The 23,994-nt window shown below is 41.4% G+C and overlaps 1 protein-coding gene across 2 annotated transcripts in view; it reads left to right on the top strand.

Moving 5' to 3' along the window:
* Positions 1-5,752: 5,752 nt before the first annotated feature.
* The window catches only part of LOC133463424 (uncharacterized), a 43,244-nt gene continuing 25,002 nt past the window's right edge, over positions 5,753-23,994 (top strand). The window contains exons 1-8 of one of the 2 annotated variants that reach the window (XM_061744962.1): positions 5,753-5,796; positions 7,301-7,430; positions 8,238-8,405; positions 9,274-9,315; positions 9,636-9,787; positions 19,904-20,007; positions 20,118-20,307; positions 21,835-21,963. In XM_061744962.1, coding sequence (XP_061600946.1) covers positions 7,301-7,430; positions 8,238-8,405; positions 9,274-9,315; positions 9,636-9,787; positions 19,904-20,007; positions 20,118-20,307; positions 21,835-21,963 — 915 coding nt within the window. In that variant the 5' untranslated portion in view covers positions 5,753-5,796. Of the gene's footprint in view, positions 5,797-7,300; positions 7,431-8,237; positions 8,406-9,177; positions 9,316-9,635; positions 9,788-19,903; positions 20,008-20,117; positions 20,308-21,834; positions 21,964-23,994 lie in introns of both variants that reach the window. The other variant, XM_061744961.1, reaches the window with a different exon arrangement.

Below are 23,994 nucleotides of genomic sequence, written 5' to 3'. Positions count from 1 at the left end.
TCAGTGAAAACTGGAAGGCTTTGAACATCTCATCATCTACATGACATAAAATTATCATATTCAGAGAAACTGGAGGAATGAGCGTCTTAGTGAGGAGAAGCAAGACCAGTCCTGGACCCCCGAGATCTCCAGGTCCTCAGGTGGTACAAGGTACAAGGCAAAACAACCACATGGTTCTGGGATGTAAACCAGTGTCTAACAACGTCCACAAGTGCAGCTTAAAGCTTAGTCATGCAAAGGACAAGCCCAATGTGGACAAGGTCCAGAAACGCTGCTGTCCTCTCAGGTTCAAAGGTCATTAAAAATGGAGCGAGGCAAAAAGGGAAAGTGTCCTGTCCTCTGGCCAGTCAGAATCTGAAATGATCTGTAGGAAATAAGGGATGGCGTGTCTTCCGGACCACAGCTCGTTGTCTGGGGTCCATTCAGAAGTCTGCATCTCTTAGAGGTGAAGGATAAGATTCAGTTGAAACAATATCTTTTAAAATTTAATGAATTATGATTTGATACAATGCAAAAACCCAAAATCTTAACAAGAATATTTGTCTTATTTCTAGTTAAAATGTCTCATTTTTAGTAAAAAAAAAAAAATCTCATTACACTTAAAACAAGACTCATCACTGGAAAAAACAACAATTTTCACTTAAAATAAGTAGAAAAATCTGCCAGTGGAACAATATTTTTTTGCTTGTAATGAGAAGATAAATCTTGTCCCACTGGCAGATTTTTCTACTTATTTCAAGTGAAAATTTACTTGAAACAAGTGAAAATTGTCAAATAATTTATTTTTCTGGTAATGACTCTTGTTTTAAGTGTAATGAGAATTTTTTTTTTTTAATGAGACTAAAAATGAGACATTTTAACTAGAAATAAGACAAATATTCCTGGTAAGATTTTGAGTTTTTGCAGTGCATTTGGAAGGAACAGAATGAAGTTTGAATAGAATTACAGGTAATGTTTAACCCTATCACAAAGGTGAAAAGTGGTCAAGAATTCTAAGATAAGGTCATTTCAGGCAGGTATTGTTTATGAAGGTGTTTTATTTGATTTAATTTCTATGCATTTATGTCTGATAATGATGGTGATTTAGTTCTCCTCTGTGTTGTTTGTGACTAAGGGAGTTGTGTCTATTATTGTTTTGTTTGTCATGTATAATGTATGTCTGTTATGTATTAAGTGTTAATTTGTGTGTTATGTGTATGTCGGACCCCAGGAAGAATAGCTAATGGAAGGGTTAAATATACATATACATACAAATACAGCAGATCCAGCCATGACTGACAACTCTGAGTAAACTTCAATAACACTCAGTGCTACATCATTTCCCCTCTGGGATTATGAAGTATTATTGAAGTGAGTTGCTTTTATTTATGTTTTACAAAGAAACCCAACTAAAATTCGGGCTGCATAATAAAATCAAATAAACCATGCCGTTCATCGACACATATCTGATTCATGCATAACTTTACCTGTCCAGGGCGTTTCCTTCTCTTTACCTCAGAGAGCTGGGATCTTCTCCAGCTGACCCAATATATACATATCGGATGGATGGATATAATTTAGCATATCAATGTGTAACATAACAACTTAAGTCCTAAAAATAAAACCCCCCAAAAAAAAGAATAGTGGAAAAGAATCAGGAGTTTGTACCAGAACTAGAAATAGATTTCTGTGTATGTTTATTAAAGTCTGCGGTTACAAGGTTGCTTCATCTCTGTTCACACGTGTCTGGTTCTCATTCACCACGTCGCTGCTGCTGTTTATTTATGTGTGCTGAGCTGCACGATGCACGTCACACTTCTGCCTGCAGCTGTTGCAAACTCAGGTTCGGACTTTAAAAAGGTCCTTCCAAAACCTTGATTTTTTCCTTTTTCTTTGGATCATTGTCATGATGACTAAATTTGAACACTCCGGAGTTCCACAGGGATCGATCATGGCCCTTTACTGTTTCTAATTTACATTAATGACTTACCTATGTCTTGTAATAACCTTCTCCCCTTATTATTAGCTTAAAATAAGATCTTCCTGTCACTTTCCAGCAGTTTTTTTATTTTTTCATCTGATTTTAATTCATATCCAACTAGACACAGTGGCATCTTCATTTACCCTTCTGTTGAACATCTGGTCATGAATTTAATATTACATCTAGATCCAAAACTCTGGAATGACTTGAATATGTCGCTGATGTCAACATTATCTTTTACCTCCATCAGAAAGTTATTAAAAAAAACATCTTATTCTGTCTCAACCTTCAATGTCTTTATCTTTAATGTAATCCTGACCTTGTATCCATGTTCTCTTTTACATTTATATTTATAATTTCTTTAATTTGTTGTACATTATTTTTGTTGTTGTTGATGGGAGTGGAACTCTGTACAAGCCCTTCAGGCTTCGTTCCCTCCATGAACTGTTTAAAAAAAATTGTGCTAAATAAATAAATTCAATTAAATGAACAGACAGCCTCAGATTTCTCTCCAGAATGCTCTGGCCAGCCCGGATCGGGCCACTCCAACCACCGTCTTTGAAAGCAGGTATGAGTTGTTTCTGCTGAAACCTTTGGCCTGCTGTTCACCAAACACCATGCTGGGTTTTCAGGCCGAGCAGCTCCGTGTTTCTACACAGCTGAAGGCTCCACAGCTACAAGCATCTGCTCTCAGAACGGTCTGCACAGCTGCTGGTGACCAGCACCTGCCACCTGGTTTACCCCCCTGAATCCCATGGAACCGCTTAATGATTAAGTCACCAAATTTTGCATGCAAGCCAGTCCTGGTGATAAATGTGATATTTCATGGTTTGCATTAATGGGCGTGGCCTAATGGCTCAACAGCGCCCCCTAGAAAACTTTCTCTGCCATAAATTTTGAACGGGTTGTGATAAAGACATGGTGTCATCGCACTCGGTATTGAGTACTTGACCTTCATTGGCCTGAATTAGCCCCGCCCCTTCTTCTGATTGGTCGATATTTGATAGTTCCTATTTTCCGCCATAACTTTTAAATGGTATGACATACAGAGTTGTGGGTCGTGTCATCGGATTCGGTTTTGACTCCTTCACCTTAATTGGTGCAAATTAGCCCTGTCCCTTCTTCTAATTGATCGATATGTTATACTTGTGATTTTCTGCAATAACTTTTGAATGGTTTGACATAAAGACTCATGGGTGGTGTCATCGGACTCGGTTTTGAGTCCTTGAACATAATTGGTGCAAATTAGCCCCGCCCCTTCATCTGATTGGTCGATATCCGATAGTTCCTACTTTCTGTCATAACTTTTGAATGGTTTGATATAGAGAGTCGTGGGTGGTGTCATCTGCTAAATGTCCAGGCCTGAAGAATCTACATTAAGTCATACAAGCTTCCACTGCAGCCTGAACGTGAACAAGGGTGGAGGGCCCATTCATCGCTGCTTGCAGCTTTAATCATGGATTGCTTTTCTGTAATTATTTGCTTTACAGTTTTTGTTTATGTGTTTTTTATTTCAGTTTTTATCAGTGTATTAAAGCAGGGTAGTTGATTTGAACACTGTTGTAATGTGTCGTTTAATGTATTTCCCTCTCTTATTGCTTTCTCCAGACTGTCATCAGGACAAAGCACAGACAGTCTTCTGGGACTACATGGAGCTCCTCCTCTGTGCCATCTTATACCTAGGCCACCAAGTGGACCTCCTCCAACCCACGCCTCTCCATCCAGGACTCACTCTTTACGCAGGCTCACACCAATCTCTAATAAGTCACACAAACATCCCACCTGCAACAGCAAGGATACTTCAGGGCTTGCAAGCAGCCCCTTCTCTGCTAAACAGAAAACTGTTAAAAGCAAACAGCTCTCTGTATTTTCTCCAGAGAAGGATGATGCGTCTCTCAACTCCAAGCCTTGTTTAAGTTTTCCCATAGATTCAGAAAAAAACTTGCCCTTTCTTGAAACCCATCCATCATCACCGACACTGAGATCAGAGTGGGATTTGTTTCTACAGGAGGAAACAAGGAAACAAAATGGGCCACAGAATAGCGACAGCAGAGGCTTCGAGCCGACAGCGGTGCTCACAGGTAACTGTGAACGGATTATTACGTCTGGATGTTCAGTCATGACTGAGACTCACACAAGATACCAGAGGAATGAGCACCAGTGGAACAGATAGAAAAGAAAAATGCCTTACAGATGGGATGAATCAGATCAGATCAGTCTAGAAATGCACAAGATATGCAGACAATCAAAAGGTTTTATCAGCCACTCCCTCCTGCAGGAGGGCCTCCTTGATGTCAGCCAAAAACAAATACCTGCGATCCAGTCTCTATGAGAGTGGTATGACGGGGGAAACAGAGAACTACCGGTAATAGTTAAACGTAAAGCAGCTTCTTGTTTCTTTCTGATTTTAAGACGTCACACAAGTCACTAACATATCTGGATGCAGAGATGGTTGAATAAACGACAGGCAAGGAGAGTTTGATTGCTGGTACTTTTATTATTTGTCGTTTTTGAATTAGTTTTTCAAATATTTAAATTAAAGGTGTATTGTCACTTTTTTCTTTTTTCAAGACTGTTTCTGCATGTGTGGTGATCCAAATCATACAAAGGTTTTAATGAGAATTTTCATAATTTATGGTTGCCACCGGCGGCAGAAGCTAACCATGATACTGTTCAGTACTAAAGTCTCGTTCATAGATATAAGAGTACATATTCTTAAGTATAAGAAACAACTTATTCACTGCTTTGATGAAGTCTTCTTTTGTGACCTCTTCTGACCTTTGAATAGGTTCCTCTGTGCTCCTGTCCTTTCCTTCTCAAGCTGTCTCTTTACAGGTGTGTCCAGTTGTCTTCCTCTTTTTCCTCCAGTACAATCAACTTTCCAAGGTCGAGCCTTTGGCCACAGACCTTCGGGGCTGAAATGAGTGGCAGAGAGACTACGTGGACTTTGGCCAGGATCTGTAGTCGCAGCAAAAGGCTGGTGGTGCAGAGACTGTTGCAGAGGCAGCGCCAGCACATGGACGGTCTGTGACCGTTGATGGGGCAAAATCTTTATCTTCAAAAACACCCCTATTAAAGGACAGTTTGAACCCCTAAAATAGTATGCCCACTTACCGCATCAAAATAAAGACAGACTTTTAAACTGAAAGTATGCTAGCATTAACTGGCACAGCTTTTACATTGTATATGAAAAGTTATATCTCTGTTAATTGCATATTGTGTGTTTTCTATGTTTCTACCCATGACTTCTGGAAAGTATTGAGTGGGAACGATTTCTTTTTCTTTTTTACCTTTTACTTTTGACACTGGATAATTAAAAAGGTGAGAAAGAGTGAACCACTCACAGCCATTTTGCAATTTTTGATATGTAAAGTCAAGAGGACAATCCTTTTAGGGTTACATTTTGTGGCAGCACCTTATTGCCACAAATAGGTCCCTGTGTTCAGTCCTTTCCACCACTGATTCACTACTTTATCCAGATAACAGTGGGTTTGTTGATGCAGGTTTGTGATGGCACCTTCATCTCCAGGGAAAGGGAAAGGAAACCACATTGAGTCCTGAAAGATGCTTGTTTGCTTATTCAAATGGGATTTAACTACCTTGTGATGAGTTCTTCGATACGACCCCCAAAAATATGGGGCGAGGTGTTAGTTGGGTTAGATTGATGTGTCATGTTAAAGACACGGACCATCCCAATCATAGGCGCTCCAAGAACGTGGAAATGATCAAATCTATTTTTGTATGCGTATGGGTTGTGGCTTTTTGTGTTTGGTTTCATTTTTCAGGGTTTCATTTTCACATAAAGAAGGTAACAGTGGAGCGCTCTACATGCCAAGGTAGGATTGTGCCTGATTTTTCTTTTTGATATCAACTATGCAATATTACCTTGTTTTAGATAATGTTGATTTTAAAACAAAGATGTAAAATCTCAAAGTATCCTACCCCATTATTTAAACAAAACTTTAGTAGTCTGGAGTGATGATCCTGTCATGACTCGTAAAGCCATCTAGGAAGATTTGACCAAAAAATGGACCCAGAGGTGTATAAATAAATGAACGGAGTTTATTATTACAGCAGACCAAGAGTTGGCCAAAGGGGTTTTGTCTGGAGGTTTCAGGAAACTGAAGAGAGGGGCAGTTAGAGAAATGGTCCTCTTGACAAGGATATGTCCACAGGAAAGGGGTGAACGTAAACTTATTGGGTCCAGGAGGGTTCTTGACTCTGAGGGGAGAATGCTGGTTGTGTATGGAGAGAAAATCAACTCAATATAGGCCATCTGTGCGTGTGTAGGCCTACTACTTGTGCGTGCATACTACTTGATTTAGGCGTGTGTACACCTGTTTCTGTGTCGCTTTGTATGTGTTAAACATGATTTGTAAACCGTAAAATACATTTTGACAAAATGATTATTACAAATTCAAAAAGCCTCCTGCACACAAATCATTGACCCCGCATGCACGAATTCGTAACAATGAATTTGTCCATAACTTCAGGCAAGTTACGGGCAAAATGTTCTTTATGGTTTACAAATCATGCCTTACGTATACGAGTATGACAAAGCAACACACAAACAAGTGTACACACGCACAAATCAAGTGCTACGCAAGCACAGATATATTGAGTCGATTTTCTCTCCGCTGTGTGTTCCTGGTCCTGACTCACTAGTAGGATGGGCAGGCATGTAGGTTAACCTGTAATTCAGGCCCAGGGTAGAGGAATTTGTGTGGGGGATGGTGAAGTGCTTGAAGCTGAAACTCAGACCTAACCCGACAACAAAAAACTCTCCAAACTCCAGACAGCTGCTCTGAGCTGTATGAGCGCCCAGCTCACAGTAGCATAGTCTGCCTTTGACTCGTTTGTAAGATGGGCTGTTGGAATTTCTGTGCGGTGAAGTTAATAATTTCTTAGCGTGAAAAGGCTTTGTGTGGCGTGTGAACTTGTTGAAATGAGTGTGTTTCATGCTCAATGCGTGAGAATTGAAGGCCCTTAGTCCTGTGATATGCCCGTTCCCGTGATAAGAACACGGAAACTTGCATACCACAGGAAGGAGGGTCAGCAGGTTTGTTCTGAATAACCGCTCTGATGGATTATCGATATGTTACAAAATGCTTGTGTCAGTTTTTACTTTGATACACCATCCAGTCACAACATACTAAAATATACTTTGTTCAAAACACCTTATTTAGTATTTTGGACCTATTTACAGGCAACATTAGCTCTGAGCTTGTGGCTTCTGCCCTCTATCTGAAAGATAGATGGTAGTATTTATGTTATTCAGGAAAAAATATTGAAGGGGAATATTACATTTAAATAACTCAAATGTCATGGTGTTTTGTTCAGATGGGTGCAATATATAACCTGCTCGAGCAGCACAGACTGGAGTCTTACTACAACAAGTTTCATCAGTTGGGTGTGAAGGATGAGAGGGATTTCTTGGATGGAGTGACGGATGAGACGCTGAATAACATGGGTAAGAGTAAGGAATATGGATGAATGTGAAAAATAATTCAAATTATAATTATATATTATATATTTTTGTTGAAATACTGTTTGGTTTTGCCTCTGGCCAAACAACTCCACGTTGGTGCCTTCCACAGGAAATCGGTCCACAAGTCTCATGGTTTTTTGTTCAGGATCGGTTTCGTGAATCTCAGTTGTTCCTACAACCAAGGTTCAAAAAACAGAAGAGACTGCTTCTGCTTGAGGCCTAACTAAGAACAAAAAGTGGAGCCCATCAGTCCAGCTCTGAGGTCTTTACATTTGCTGCTTGTCCATCAGAGGATACACTTTAAAGTTCTGATGCTGGTCTATAAAGCTTAGAATGGTGTAGGACCGAAATACATCAGAGACCTCTTGACCCGGTATGAACCTTCCAGACCCCATAATAAATCATCTGGATTGGGTTTTTTATCAGTTCCCAGAGTCAGAACCAGACATGGAGAAGCTGCATTCAGCTTCTATGTTCCACATGTCTGAACAAACTCCCAGAAAGCCTCAGATCAGCTGAAACAGTATTTAAGTCCAAGTTGAAGACACACCTATTTTCACCTGCCTTTGAATAAAGCTTTAAATCTGCAGTCCCAACACTTAATAATATTTTTTATTTATCTTTTAATGTCTTTGTAAATCACTATGAATCACCCTGTTGTTGAATTGTGATGTAGAAATAAACTTGCCTTGCCTTGATGATGGTGTCACATGAGACTGGACTACAAGAAAATGCTTCTTATGTGAACACATTTTGAGCCTCTCCCAATCTATGCCTTTATTTTTACAGGTTTAAGTCAGGTGGAAAAAGCTCGTTTTTCCACCATGAAAAACTTCATTCAAAAACTTGGAGCTCCACAACGACAAGTTCAAGCTGGGACGCCAATACAAAAATCACTGGAGTCATTCTCTATCCAGTACACATACCCTAAGTGTCCCTCACCAAAGCATATTAAAGGTGAGAGGAAAGCAATTGTCACTGTCTTTGACTTGTTAACACGAAGCATCCGAAGACTGGTGATAGTAATTAATATTACAAATATATATATATATATATATATATATATATATATATATATATATATATATATATATATATATATATATATATATATATATATATATATATATATATATATATATATATATATATCGTATTTTCTGGACTATAAACCGCTACTTTTTTCATAGGTTTTGAACCATGCAGCTTATACAAATGTGCGGCTATTCTGTGGATTTTTCTTCCACCGCTCCTGGCGCTCTAACCGGAATTAGAATACTAACTAAGACAAAATAAATGCAAAGAAGAATATGCTACTTCTTATTTAGCAGATAGAAGTAGGTAGAAGCAGATTTCAAACAGATAAATAGATAAATAAATACCGGTTATTTTCTCTTGGTTCTGTCCCGTTTTAATCAGCAAAGTTGCTGCCGTGTTAAAAGACACTGTTAGGAAAGGATCTATTTAGGTACAAACATGTACATCATTTACAGTTCAAAATCCTTCTGTACATGTAGTAAATATCTAAATCTAACAACATAAATATCTGCGGCTTGCATATCTTTTTTTTTTTTAAATAGAGCGGATGCGGCTTATATACAGGTGCGGCTTATAGTCCAGAAAATACGTAATATTACATATTCCTGGCAGTTAATGCCTGAAATTTAAACAACCATTTCTACCAAAGCTCCATAAATGAGGTGATATGTTTGACATATCAATGTTACAGATATGGACCCAGCACAAAGCACAGTTGAAGATATGATGTTACGAATCTGTCATTTTGAAAATGTTGGCAACAACAAAGGAGTCTGTCTCTACACAGCTGATGGGATGCCCCTGACAGATGACCCCTTCTTCAACACATGTGAGTAGACCAGGTCTACATGAATTGATGCATACATTTGGAACAATCAAGTAAGAGCCAGATTCTTATCTACACCACTAATTATGAAAATGTTCAATCCAAGCAAAGTGGAAATCAAGCTTTTATGTTTATGGTTGATCTGAACAAATCCAGAAGAGAGGCTAGTTGGATTGAACCATGAAACAGGGCAGAACTTTCTCTTATGTCTCATTCCCTTTCTTAAATGGAAATCTCTTTGATTTGTATTTATTTTGTATTCATGGGGAACATTATTAACGTGACATAGCCAGTTTTTAATTGTTGTACGTCTTTTAATTAAGGGTCTTTGAAGGACAGACACATTGAAAATGGTGCCATGATATATACCATATTTACACCAAAGGAAAATCTAAGAGGTTCTTCTGAAAGGCCACAACAAAGATCTGATGAGACTTCAGGAACAGATGTAATTCGATGTCACATCATGCTAAAGGTACATTTATACTATGGTACTTATTATCAATTAATTATGCTTTTTTTATTTTTAACAAAGTTCTGAAGATGATCAGGTCGAAAAAGAGCCTGCACATGGAAAACCTGACAAAGAAACAGGACAGCATCCTCCAGATTGAGCATTACCCTTTCCAACATTGATCTCTGCAGCACCCAAGCCAGACAAAGCTGTGGAGACCCCAAAAGTGTAGTTAAGCATCTACAAGTAGAGGGTCCCGAGGGGTAAATAATCCAAACTCCTTTTGTCCTCATTTCAGCGCAAGCATCACTCATTTCAAATTTTGGTTCAGTAGTACCATCAGGAGTGAGGATGAATGGGCAGATTCAACCAGAATCCAATAATGCTAGCTGGCACCATTGTTTTACAAGAGCTAAGTCTCTGGTGCAGCCCTGTGGAGTCAAGGTTAGCCAAGCATTTTTCACCAAGGGTCCTGGTAGTAATCAGTTGGACCTCCGCTCACAGTTCCAGCAGCAGGGAGATTGGGGTAATTTGTGCCAAGGGGCAAGTTGTTCCACCACTGTTATCTAGAAAACCATAGAATAAATTGGTCATGTGATCACATATTTTTGGAGAGGCATCCATTTCAATCATCCTGCAAAGAAGGGACACCCATGGCTTGAGAAGTAAGCACATTTAAGTTCAAAAAACAATTTTATGCCCTCCAAAGTAAAATTTCTACAAACAAGGTTTTTTGATTGCAGTGATCGAACAATTATAGAGAACTTAGAAAACAGTTAACACATGTTTTAGTGCTTTAGTAAGCTACACCATTAATCTATACAGTTAGCATGATAGTAACTTAAAACAGCTCGGGGATTAATATTCTTCCAAATGGTGGGGTTGGGGTAATTTTTGCCAAAGGGCTTGGGTTAAGTTGTGCCACTGGCACTTATGATAATTTACTAGATAGGGCTGTGAAAAGCTTGAAGAAAAGCAAACCCAAAGAGAAAGAGCTCTCCAGTAGCTGAGAGAGTCACTCCGATACCACTGAGCGATGGCACTGATTATGAGAGCTCAGATGTCCAGAGTGATGGTGATGATGATGGTGACAAGGATCTGTCTGCTGATGACTTTGTCATTGGGAAGTTTGCCGGTAAAAAGACAGTTGGTGGAGACAGTTGAAGGTGATGACATCAGTGCAAAGTTTGTGAAGCAAAATCTTAAGAGTTCTGTTGATGGAAAGCCCGTCTTCACATTTAGAGAGAATGATGAGGGTTTTCTCCCTAGAGGTGATGTGTAAAGAAAACTACCCCACCACAGAAATTTGGTGGTACAGCAAGAAGGGAGCACAAGTGGATATTCCCCTGCAGTATCACCAAGTGAGATGTTCAGTAGGCCAAATCTCTGAAGAGTAGGAGTAGGCTATGTGTTCATATGTTAATAGGCCCAGCAAACTGTGAAAATTGTCACGGTTTTGTCAGTTCCTGTTTTATTTTGAAACCTGTGTCTTTGTGTTTAAGTTCTGTCTTGACTTCCCTGGTTCCCATCTGCCCTGATCATCTGCACCTGTGTCTCGTTACCCCTCTGTGTTTTATTGGTCTTGTCTTTCCTTTGCTCCCTGCTGGTCCGTACTGTTTCTACCTCCATGTGTCATGTCATGTTTTGGTTTTTTGGCTTAAGTTTAGGCTCTTGTGTTTTGCAATCCTGCTAAGCAGCACTTTTCTTTTCTCTTTTTTTCTCTTTTCTTGGGTTAAATAAACCATAAATAAGCAATGTTGTATTGAATTTGTTTTGCCTTTATATAGCATCATTGTTTGTGGGATTAAAATTATACTGTATGTTTTGCCAAGGGCACAATTTACCCCAGTGTATTTTCTCTAACGGCACAACTTACCCTTGGGGGCAATTTTTGCCACAAAACAACTTTTTTTTCAAAAGCGGTATTTTTCATACAGTTTACTTTAGATTCAATGGGATTGTTCCCAGAGATGCACAACATCCTAAACTATATGTACCAATTGTAGTTGGAGGCTTTGCTGTAATCCCCTTGCTTTAAAGGCACTTAAAGTAAAAAATGGGACTACTTACCCCACTCTCCCCAATAGATGGATTAGATCAGAACAATGTAAAATAAGGTAGCAATGCTAGTTTGCACAAAAGCAAAGTGTTAAGCTCATTGAGCGTGAGACACACGCATTTCAGCAAGTTCACACGCTCTCACACCACACATGACATTTCTTACGCTGAGAAATGATTAACTTCTACGCACAGAAATCCCAACAGCCCAGCTAACAAATGGGTAAAAGGCAGGCAATGCTACTGTGTGCTGAGTGCTCACACAGCTTACAGCAACCGTCCTGAGTTTCCAGCCTATCGGCCAATCAGAGAATAGAATGTTTTGTTACCGGGTAAGGTCTGAGATTCAACTTCAAACACATGTTCCATGAATTGTCTAATATAGCATGAATATTGTGAAGAGACAATGGTCACGACAGGGTTTTTGTTGGTTCCAAATCAACATTACATAAATTCATAACGAGGAAAGACACAGAGACAGTTGGAAATGATCTTTGACGCACTTCTGCAGAAGGGGGAGAGCAGAGGAGTTGCAGGGCAACGTGGCCCTCATTGAGAACTCCTGAGCTTCCCCAAAGGTCCTCCTCCTGCATTATGCTTTTATTGAGAAACTTGACAGGAAATGACCATATAAGGACAGTCAACAGTGAATAGACAGTGGACAATTGGAAGAAAACAGGAAACAGACAGAGGAAACAGACATCGAGGTTAAAGAGGAACTGATCTGGTATGCAGAAGCTTAAAGTTTTAAAAGGACAAAAAAGGTCAATGGGTCAATGGGTCAATGGGGCCCCTTCCGGACAAAACGGGAAGTCTTGGACAGATGCACCAGGCTAACCTTTAGTTAACCTTACAATTCCCTCCTGTTGTTCTTTTGAAACTTCAACTAATATCCGCCCATTTAAAAAAAGGGCCAAGACACATACAAGCTTTAAAGCACACTTCACAGTAAACAAAACAGTTTACACTCCAGTGTCATCATAATCATCCTTGTCATCAGTTAGAGTTTGTTGGAGTTGTTGGTAAATAGATCTCAGAATACTGGACTAAGGAAGTTTGCAATGGTCCTTTGGACCATTGCACGGAGACACAGAACGATACAGACAGTGAAAACACAGAACAGTACCAGAACAGTGAAGAACGGAATCATAATTTTAGTCATTATGTCAGTCCAGGGGTCGGAAGTCAGCCAGGACCCAAAAGTGATACCTGCTGAGCGTCTGTCTTCTGACACGACTTTGGCCAACTGACGTAATTCGGCTATAGCTTTGGTAATATTGCTTTCAGCAACGGTTTCATCAGGGATGAATATACAGCAGTGTTCCTAAATTACAACAGCAATGTAAGTAAAGAGTTTGAGGAACAATTCCTAACATGTCAGCATGACTTATTAGTGGAAAAGTTTCTTCCATCTCTCGGACTCCTCTCCAGCTTGTTGTAGCCAGTTATCTTCTTCAGGCCCGTGGCTGGTGAGCAGGCGTCAGATGAGTTCTTCAGCGGACAAGGGTTTTGATACCGTCCGACTTCCGGCCTACTTAGGGTCTGGAAAGTTTTTTACTAGCTTTCACTGTGACTGGTGAACCCACGTAGATCGTTCAGCAAAATTTACTGCTGTCGGGGTCACGATCTGGACAACGAAAGGGGCCGTCCCGACGGGGTGATGACCTTTCACCACTCGAATCAGGATCTGGTCACCCAGTTTCAGAAGTTCCTGCTTAGGAGAGAGAGAGAAGAAAGCAGCAGCTCACAAGAACTTTGAAAATTTTTCCAGCAAACAATTTACTCACCCACATCGAGAGTGGATTTGCCTCTTCGGTTTTCTCTTGCCATGGTTCTCCGTCCCATAGAGGGGAGTTGGAACGGGCGACCATGCACCACCCAAAGGGTGTGACGATTCTCATGTACATTTCGACTAATGGCAGGCATTCAGGTCATGGTTTTCCAGTTTCTTCCATGGTTTTCCTAAGCCTTAGCTTAACAGTGCCATTAGTTCATTCCAAGTATTGCCCACTTCTGGACAGCTCAATGAAATCCAAATGGATAACTTCAAATGGATAGGTCCCTTGGGGACACTGACCTCTTTTAGGTCTCATATTGCCTTGCGTGTTGTGCCTGCAACATGTTAGACAGCTCCTACAAAATGTTTTTTTAAAGTAGGTATTTAGTCCTGGTGATGTACCATACGCTGCCTCCCTCCTGTTGAGACATGGAACTCCCATGGCTCAACCCAACCACCAGAGGGAACAAATCCCTTGGGAGCACTGGTTTGCTTCGCACCACACAGAGGCCTTCTGAAGTTACAGTAGCACCTTCATTTAGCCAAATGTCTTTCTCTATTTGCGGAGCATTGTTTTGCATGTCAATTAAAATTTGAGTTGGATGTCAACAGGGGTAGGGGTCTCGTTGTCATCATCCTCTTCTTCTTGTTTCTCGCCAGTGTCCTGACTTCTCCTCAGATGGGGAACTAAGTGGTTCTCCCATTTCTGAGAATTGCACCCTGGCAGGTCGGAGGTTTGACTTAATGATTCTCTAGGGTCGGTTATCTCTACCGACCCCCCCCCCCCCCCCTACATAATTTTCTTACTTCAACCCAAGTGGATTATGGTTTTATTAAAGTAACAACACACGAGTTAATAACATAACGGACCAGTGACCAAACGGTTAATCACATAACGGTCCTGGCCGTTCATGCTCGGTTGTCTCACACACAAAACTGTCCGTGCAGCAACCCTCCTGCAACGTAAAACAGCAGTTCCTAGTGAACCTATATATCTAAACAATAATTTATTGTTACAAAACGTTGGACTGAAGGGAGTATTCCATCAAATAATGCCTTATCAACTGCTGTTAAGCTCTATTGTCCGCAAGTTCAAAAGGAATGCCAGAATGATGCCGGAAAATAGTTTCTAGATGAATCATGTAGTCTTCAGGAGATTCTTAAGTGCATGCTCCTCTATGGAGACATAACAATTCGATTATTTAATTTTAACTCCAAATCTACCAAGTCAATTGCGAACTGTTCGGTATCCCGAAATGGATCTGCAAGACCATCAGCAGCTTTTACCATTTCATCTATTGATTTATTTTTTTAGCCTTCTTTTTCCTCTTCCTGTTTACTCCTCTTTCTCATTCAAATTAATCAGAATGTACTGTATTTACAAAAGTCTTAAAAAATGAAACAAATTTTGGGATAAATTCCGATGCGTAAACTACACATAAACAAAAACTCACTAAACATTAAACACAAACTTCAGATCATCTATATGTGGGTTTGTGTGTCAGTGCATATGTGTAAATTATTTCTTCTCAAACTACACTAACCAAACTCAATTGGTGCATTTCAAATGAACTCCCAAACTAAATGGTGGCAGCACTGATCAAAAAAGTACATTTTTTTTTAGTGTGAATAGGCTGGTGTGCACTCAGAGTTCCTCTTTTTCTAAAAGGATTGTTCAACGGGTTTGTTTCTTCTCCATACACCCCTTTGTTGTGTAAAATGTCACTGACATGCAATTGACAGTAGGTTCATGAACACACCCTTCTACTGTATTTAAAAATACAGCGGTGCTCATTTTACGGGACGAAACCCAACCTGTTGAAGCTGTCAATCATCAGTATGTGATTTTACGACAGACAAAATAAAGAAAAATGATTGACATGTTTCACGCTTGTGTAAAAGTCAAATCCAATCTTACACATCTCATACTCACAATGGCAAGAATCACATTTCTATACGATCAATACAAAGACCGGGTCAAATACAGTATTGCAAAAGTAATCTGCAACCATTCGAATGGTGTATTATCCCAATTTGACAATTCTACGGCACCACGCCTCCATTCAGGGCTTAGAATGATAGAAAAAAACTACATTATTCCATTTCTATGTCTTTTTCAAGAGGAGAGCTTCTCACTTGAAACACTAGCCAATACATCCTCTGAAGCTCTTATTTTGTCCAGCAGACAAAAAATCTCCCTGTCAGACACAGATCACACCATCTAAAGAAGCCAGTTATTTGTGTCATTCCAACAAAAACTTCCACATAGGAAATTCCAACACTCAACTTATGGACATCCAGTCCCAAAATGAGAGGACATTTCCATTCTTAGGCTTCACTAAGCCTCTCACTTACGCAGCCCCTTGTGAACGCGCACCCAGACAGGACATGCTGGAGCGCGCTTTCACACACACTGCTGCAGCCTTACACACACACACACACACACACACACACACACACACACACACACACACACACACTGCTGCAGCCGTCACACACACACACACACACACTGCACCATGACTTCTGGCCCTGCAACTTTGCAGCAGCTCTTAAATTCAGCAGTTGTCATTCCTTAAATTTAACAGTTATTAAATTCAGCAGCTGGGTATTTACTTAAGACTTCTGGACACGGTCTTGATTTGAGTGATATTCAATGCAGATGAAAAGGCCTGCTTACCCTGAATGTGCCGCACGGCCCGTGTCCTCTGCCTTTTTCGTAACCAGCTGTTCTGTCATAATTATCAGCCCTATCAAAACCATATCTCTTTTGACATTCCTTTACAGGTTCGCAATTTTCTTTTCCTCTTGCTAGAACCTTGTCCCATTTTGAACATTCAATCAGTTTTTCTTTTAGCCATAAATTAGTTGATTTTCCTTTTCCTTTTAAGATTTTGTCACCATCTTTTCTTCACCTAGAGTTAGGGACGTCTCCCATCGACTAAGCATCGTTTAGAAATTATTTTAGGCATAAGTTTCAGCTTAACCACGCGTCTGCTATTTTAGCCAGTTATTTTTGCTTTCTTAAGTTTCTTTCAGCTCATAAGTTTCCCTTTTTGACAGTTTGGTTTTAGCGCTGATCTATTTAGTGAGCAATTGAAACTTTTATTTCATATTTCTAGAAAACGCAATATCGTCAATAGACAATTTCAATCATGAACATTTAAACAAAAAACATCAGACAAGACAAACATTCGACAAAAACCATTAAAAAACATTCCAATAGAAACCTCCTCTCGTTATTCTGTACTTTAAAGTCCCTGACCTTAAAGCGGGTCCCAGACCCAGTGGGTATTGGCCTTATGCACTAACCCCAGGCTAGTATCTATTAAAGTCCCTGACTTCAAAAGTGGGTCCCAGACCCGCGGGCCAACACCTGTTTCGCTAACCCCAGGTTAGTATACACAGAATTTCACTCGTATTTTACACAAAAATACTTCAATACCCCACGTATTTAAGAGGAGGTCTCTTACCAGTCCTTAGGTGCCTTTCCTGGCTCGGAGGACCCGTCACTGGACCCCGGACCGGCGCAGGACCAACTCCTATTGGCCCCGTCCCTAAAGTCGGAACGGCTGTCGACAGTTTTTAGGTGGCCTTTTGATCCTATGCCGTTCCAACATCACAGATCTTGGGTTCCCGTGTTTCGGCACCAAAAATGTTGGGTCCAAATCAACATTACATAAATTCATAACGAGGAAAGACACAGAGACTGTTGGAAATGATCTTTAACGCACTTCTGCAGAAGGGGGGAGAGCAGAGGAGTTGCAGGGCAATGTGGCCCTCATTGAGAACTCCTGAGTTTCCCCAAAGGTCCTCCTCCTGCATTATGCTTTTATTGAGAAACTTGACAGGAAATGACCATATAAGGACAGTCAACAGTGAATAGACAGTGGACAATTGGAAGAAAACAGTAAACAGACAGAGGAAATAGACATCGAGGTTAAAGAGGAACTGATCTGGTATGCAGAAGCTTAAAGTTTTAAAAGGACAAAAAAGGTCAATGGGTCAATGGGTCAATGGGGCCCCTTCCGGACAAAACGGGAAGTCTTGGACAGATGCACCAGGCTAACCTTTAGTTAACCTTACAGTTTTCCTTTGTGATATAACAAATAAAACAGTGTATTTGTTACAGTGCAATTTGTTCTTTCTTAAGAAGCTGGGACACTGGTAAGAACCTCCCCTCCAGGATGAGTGTGTGCTCATCCCAGCCATTGTACTACACATTGCATTCTTTCGCCTGAGCAAAACATTCTGTTTGTGAACATAGTCAGTCCACTTGCACAACAGAAATGCTAACCTTAACCCTTTCCTTTCATTGGTAATATTTTTTACTCATATTCTGTTTTATATGCTTTTTCTGGGTACAAATGGAATTGCATAGGTGCATAGGTTCTTGTGTCTTTTAAAGGTCTAGCTTATTCTTTTCTATGCTTTTAATGTTACATTCATTCTGCACTTTATGGGTTTGTACCGCCAATTTCATTGTCCTGGCACAATGACAATGAAAACAATTCTATTCTATTCTATTCTTGAGGGGAAAAAATCATACAGTATTTTATCATCTTTTCTATTTACAGAGTGATGAATAAAGTGCACGGTTATACTCATGTATATAATCAGGGCTGCACATAATTATTTTGGTCTGGTGCTCACAGGAGCCCCTGGATATGTGACTTGGGGCTCCAAAAACGCGGTGACCCGTCTCGCCGGATCGATAAAAGAGGGATGCAGGAATAAGTTATAGGCAAAACGATATTTATTCACTTATAAAGATGAATTAACAAATTATGGTGCGTGTTAGTCTGTAGAGTCAGTATAAAAGCATATTTTGCACCTAGGGTTGTCAACTTTCAGAAATAGAAATAAAGGACGCCCCAATTTCAGCAGCGCAGGAGCCAAAAAAACGCCCCAAAACTTCTAAACTGCATAAAATTGTTTATTTTATATGAAAAAACGTGTTCTTTAATAGCATTGAACTTGCATGACTGTACAGACAGCCAACCATATAGCAGCTGAAATAGCCTCCTATGCTATGTATGTCCACATCAGCCAAGGTGTAGAATATTGCTACAGGGGAAGAATATGGTGTAAAAGTTAACTTATTTCAATAATTCAACTAGAATATGGTGTAAAAGTGAACTTATTTCAATAATTCAACTAGAATTTGGTGTAAAAGTTAATTTATTTCAATAATTCAACTAGAATTTGGTGTAAAAGTGAACTTATTTCAATAATTCAACTAGAATTTGGTGTAAAAGTTAACTTATTTCAATAATTCAACTAGAATATGGTGTAAAAGTTAATTTATTTCAATAATTCAACTAGAATTTGGTGTAAAAGTTAACTTATTTCAATAATTCAACTAGAATATGGTGTAAAAGTTAATCTATTTCAATAATTCAACTAGAATATGGTGTAAAAGTTAATCTATTTCAATAATTCAACTTAAAAGGTGAAACTAATATATTACCTAGTCTTATTACATGCAAAGCAAGATATGCCTTTATTTGTTATAATTTTGATGATGGAATTGTTTATTGATTTCATAAAATATTCTCTAATTTATTTTTTATTTGGGGTTTTCATAAACAGTGAGCCATAATCAGAGAGCAGCGTTTTGCTGGTGCAGGTAACTGCTGCACGCAGTGACGGACACTGGCTGATTTATGGTTCCGCGTTGCACCAATGCAGAGCTTACGGGGTAGGATACGCGGTAACGCGACGTACGTTGCGCGTCGCTGCATAACATCATGCACCCACTTCTCGGCGAACACATGTTTTCTGTTCGATTCGGGCAGTGGTTCAGTTTGGCATCTCTTTGTAGTTGGTGGTGGTGGAACGCCAAAATAATTACTTAATAATGGCGCTTGCTTCTTGGACATTTTGACGAGACGTGTCGGGGTTTGTTCAGTAAAGCTGATCCTTACCTCTCTTCCTGCCCGCACCGCCGCAACGAGCATGGAGGGGGAGTAAGGACGTGCTGTGATTGGCCAGTACCAACTTTCAGTGGCAGTTCTGGGGAAAAGCTCTCGCAATAGATTTTTTAATATTAGTATTCTGGTCTGGCCACAACTAATAATATGAGCCCCAGCGGTTGGTACGCAAAAGCGCTTCGCAGCACAAGATTGACAGCGCACTGTGGATTTTGACGGCACATGCGCTCTGGCGGCCCACTTATGTGCAGCCCTGTATATAATACAATTGTAACGTAAATGGTACCAATTAATTTCAACATGTAAACAATTATTTATATACAATTCAGTGCTTTTCATTTTATTTAACATTTTATTTTATTCTTTAAGGGAGACTATGAGCTGATGGTGGACTTAGAAACTGATACAATGGTGACTCTAAGACACAAGCTGTCCAATACAAGTGGAGTCCCTGCACATATTCTTCACCTCAAGTATGTCAACTCATTGATTTGTTCCCTGTGATTTTCAATGAATTTTTCTTAATGTTCTACTTTACAATAATGCAGTGCTTTTTTCCTTGGTGTGCATTATCCGTTTACAGAGGTAAATACTCCAGTGATGACACACTGATAAAGAGTGGAATCTCTGAAGAGTCGACGGTTTTCTTTTCCATGTCCTCTTTCCCTGAGGAGACGCCGCAGGATGAGACGTTCTTCATTAATGATGTTGTACCTTCAGTGACACAAACCAAGAAAGGAATCAGTGTGCTCTTGTCTTCATTGTGCCCCATTGTAAGCAATGTTTGATTGTTCTCATAATGACCCTTCCTACTCTTTTGTATCACTGAGAAAAAGTTAACCAAAGCCGAATTCCTTATTTATGTATACAAACCTAGTTCATGGTTGATTTTGATTCCTATTCTTTCAGCTTTTCGCCTTTGCGGTTGCCATGACAGATCAACTACTTTAATCTTACCCTCGCCTCTGCATCTACGTCTATCACATTAACCAACTTCATAACATCTTTAAGTGCATCCAGAAATCGCCTCCATGATCTTTCCTTTTTGTCCTGCAGCTCCATCTCCAGCATCCTTCTATCAGTGTACTTACTATCCATCGTCTTTATGTGTCCAAACAGTCTCAATTTAGATTATCTTATCTCCAAGTCTTGGGTATTCTTCTGATATGCTTGTTTTCAATTTGATTAATCCTTCTCACTCTCAAAGAAAATGTTAACATCTTCGACTCCACCACCATCAGCTCTGCTTCCTGTCTTATGGGCCACGCCTCCATCTTGCAGTCATATAAAAGTGCTGGTTTCACCACCGACTTGTAAAACTTTGTTTACTCTTGCTGCTATTCTTCTAACACAGATAATTGAAAATAATTATTCTCCTGTCCTCTCCAGGTTTTCTTCCACCTGATTCCAACTCTCACTCTAGATAACAATGACATCTTCACGTAGTCCACAGAAACTGCTGTCTGGTCTAAGCTGTCAACCTTTTCATCAGGGCTGATCCTTTACATCCCATTATTACAACCCTGGCTCAGGGTTTGCAACAAAGGAGAAGTCACACACACAGTTCAAAGTTAAATAAATTATTTATTTAAACTAACTACAACAAATCATAGTAACATATGTAAGTGGGAGGCATCAGTAGTGTAAGGAGTGTAAGGAGTGTTGCATGTGTGAAATGGGTGATATGGGTGGAATAAAGTAAAGCAAAGTCAAAAGTCAAAAAAATAAATGCAGCTTGCAGCCTCCAGGCCTCCAACCTGCTCAGTCAGCCAGCTCCTGCTCCAGAAGCCCTTATCAATGCATAGCCACGCCCCCATCAGGTGCAGCCACTTCCACCTGACAGCTTACTCTGGCACCTAGAAGTCAACTGAAGAGAAAACCAGATTACTAGGAGGAGGGGAGGAAGCTGTCACACCCTTTTCGATGGTTTTTTGGTTGATAGTTCAAGTCTATATGGACTATGTACTTTAAAAGGAGAAAAAAAAATTCAAAGGAACTTTTTAATTTTCTGCAACATTTCTCCCTTCAGAGTCTACGTGAGGCCAAAAGTGTCATCAACCACAGAGCACATCTGACTTTCAAAATCAAATTACCAATTTTGTTTTCATTCAGGTTCAGAAGGCTAAGTGTCATGCTCTGGGTCGACACTGTGTACTTGTCTGCCCTTTCTGAAAGCAGCAAGTATTAATGAAGAAAGTGACTGGCCTGAAAAATTTGCTAACGTAGCTAATTGTACTAGACACTTTCAAGTAGTTATAATCCTATTTTATACGTTTTCATTTATTTTTTTCCACTTTCAGAAAGACTTTACATTGTCAAAGAAGAGAAAGCTGGTTTCCTACATACGAGAACTGACTGGATGTAACCCACTCGCCCAGAGTTTGCATCAGTTACTCTGCAGAAATGAAATCCTGACCAGGAATCAGAAGGTAAAAAAAAAAAGAAAAAAACATTAAAGGAGCTTGAGGCTGTTTTTTTTATTTGCAAAATGTGCTGCACTTCGGTCCCGATTTTCCCGCGCTGGGCTGCGGATGTGACGTCACATGACGCTGCATGCACGTTCTCCCCGTTCTCCCGTGCCGGCTTCACTGTTGGCTGCAGTACCCCCAACGGCCATCGTGGTGAAGGGTGGCGCTAGAGAGTCTCATTTCTTAAAAGGAGCCGCAAGCTCCTTTAAGTGTTTTAATTCTGCGTGATAAATTGTATTAAGCAAAAGTTTTGTAGAGTTTTATTAAAAAAAACTACTGCTTTAAATCATTTTTTTTTTTAAATAATAAAGCACAAGTACAGCTCAATAGTAGCTCACCCCTCCTTGAACCGCCACCTTACTGTGGTGGAGGGGTTTGTGTGCCCGAGTGATCCTAGGAGCTATGTTGTCGGGGGCACTTTCGCCCCTGGTAGGGACTCCCATGGCAAACAGGTCCTGGGTGACGGGCCAGACTAAGAGCGGTTCACAAAGCCTATCATGAAGAGGAGACATCAAAGGACCGCTACGTCGCCCGGATCGGCGTCACCGGGGCCCCGCCCTGGAGCCAGGCCTGGGGTCGGGGCTCGTAGGCGAGCGCCTGGTGGCCGGGTCTTTGCCCGTGGGACCCGGCCGGGCTCAGCCCGAAACGGCGACGCGGGTCCGCCTTCCAGTAGGCCCACCACCCGCAGGAAGGATCATGGCAGGCCGGTGCATTGTGGGCTGGGTAGCAGTCGTGGCGGGGTGCCTCGACGACCCAATCCCTGGACATCAACCCTCACAGTGGGGACATGGAATGTCACCTCGCTGGGGGGGAAGGAGCCGGAGCTTGTGCGTGAGGTTGAGAGATACCGACTAGAGATAGTCGGGCTCACCTCCACACATAGCTTGGGCTCTGGAACCCAGCTCCTTGAAGGGGGCTGGACCCTCCACTACTCTGGAGTTGCCCAGGGTGAGAGGCGGCGGGCTGGTGTGGGCTTGGTTATAGCCCCCCAGCTCAGCCGCCATGTGTTGGAGTTCACCCCGGTGAACGAGAGGGTCGCTTCCCTGCGCCTTCGGGTCGGGGATAGGTCTCTCACTGTTGTTTGTGCCTACGGGCCGAACAGCAGTGGGGAGTACCCGGCCTTCTTGGAGTCCCTGGGAGGAGTACTTGATAGTGCTCCAACTGGGGACTCCATTGTTCTACTGGGGGACTTCAACGCTCACGTGGGCAATGACAGTGTTACCTGGAGAGGCGTGATTGGGAGGAACGGCCTCCCCGATCTGAACCCGAGTGGTGTTTTGTTGTTGGACTTCTGTGCGAGTCACAGTTTGTCCATCACGAACACCATGTTCAGGCATAAGGGTGTCCATCAGTGCACGTGGCACCAGGACACCCTAGGCCGGAGGTCAATGATCGACTTTGTTGTCGTTTCATCTGACCTTCGGCCGCATGTCTTGGACACTCGGGTGAAGAGAGGGGCTGAGCTGTCAACTGATCACCACCTGGTGGTGAGTTGGATGCGCTGGCGGAGGAGGAGGTTGGACAGACCGGGCAGACCCAAACGGATTGTGAGGGTCTGTTGGGAACGTCTGGCTGAGCCCTCTGTCAGGGACATCTTCAACTCCCACCTCCGGGAGAGCTTCTCTCGGATCCCGGGGGAGGCGGGGGACATCGAGTCCGAGTGGACCATGTTCTCTGCCTCCATTGTCAACGCGGCGGCTCGAAGCTGCGGACGCAAGGTCTCCGGTGCCTGTCGTGGCGGCAATCCTAGAACCCGGTGGTGGACACCGGAAGTACAGGATGCCGTCAGACTGAAGAAGGAGTCCTACCGGACTATGTTGGCCGGTGGGACTCCTGACGCAGTAGATAGGTACCGGCAGGCCAAGCGGGCCGCGGCTCGGGCAGTCTTGGAGGCAAAAACTCGGGTCTGGGAGGAGTTCGGGGAGGCCATGGAGGAGGACTTTCGGTCGGCCTCGAGGAAATTCTGGAGGACCGTTCGGCGCCTCAGAAGGG

This window comes from Cololabis saira, chromosome 17, assembly GCF_033807715.1.
Source record: "Cololabis saira isolate AMF1-May2022 chromosome 17, fColSai1.1, whole genome shotgun sequence".
Classification (NCBI taxonomy): domain Eukaryota; kingdom Metazoa; phylum Chordata; class Actinopteri; order Beloniformes; family Belonidae; genus Cololabis; species Cololabis saira.
The sequence above is the reverse complement of the archived record's forward strand: the minus strand, read 5'-3'. Positions and strand labels throughout refer to the sequence as shown.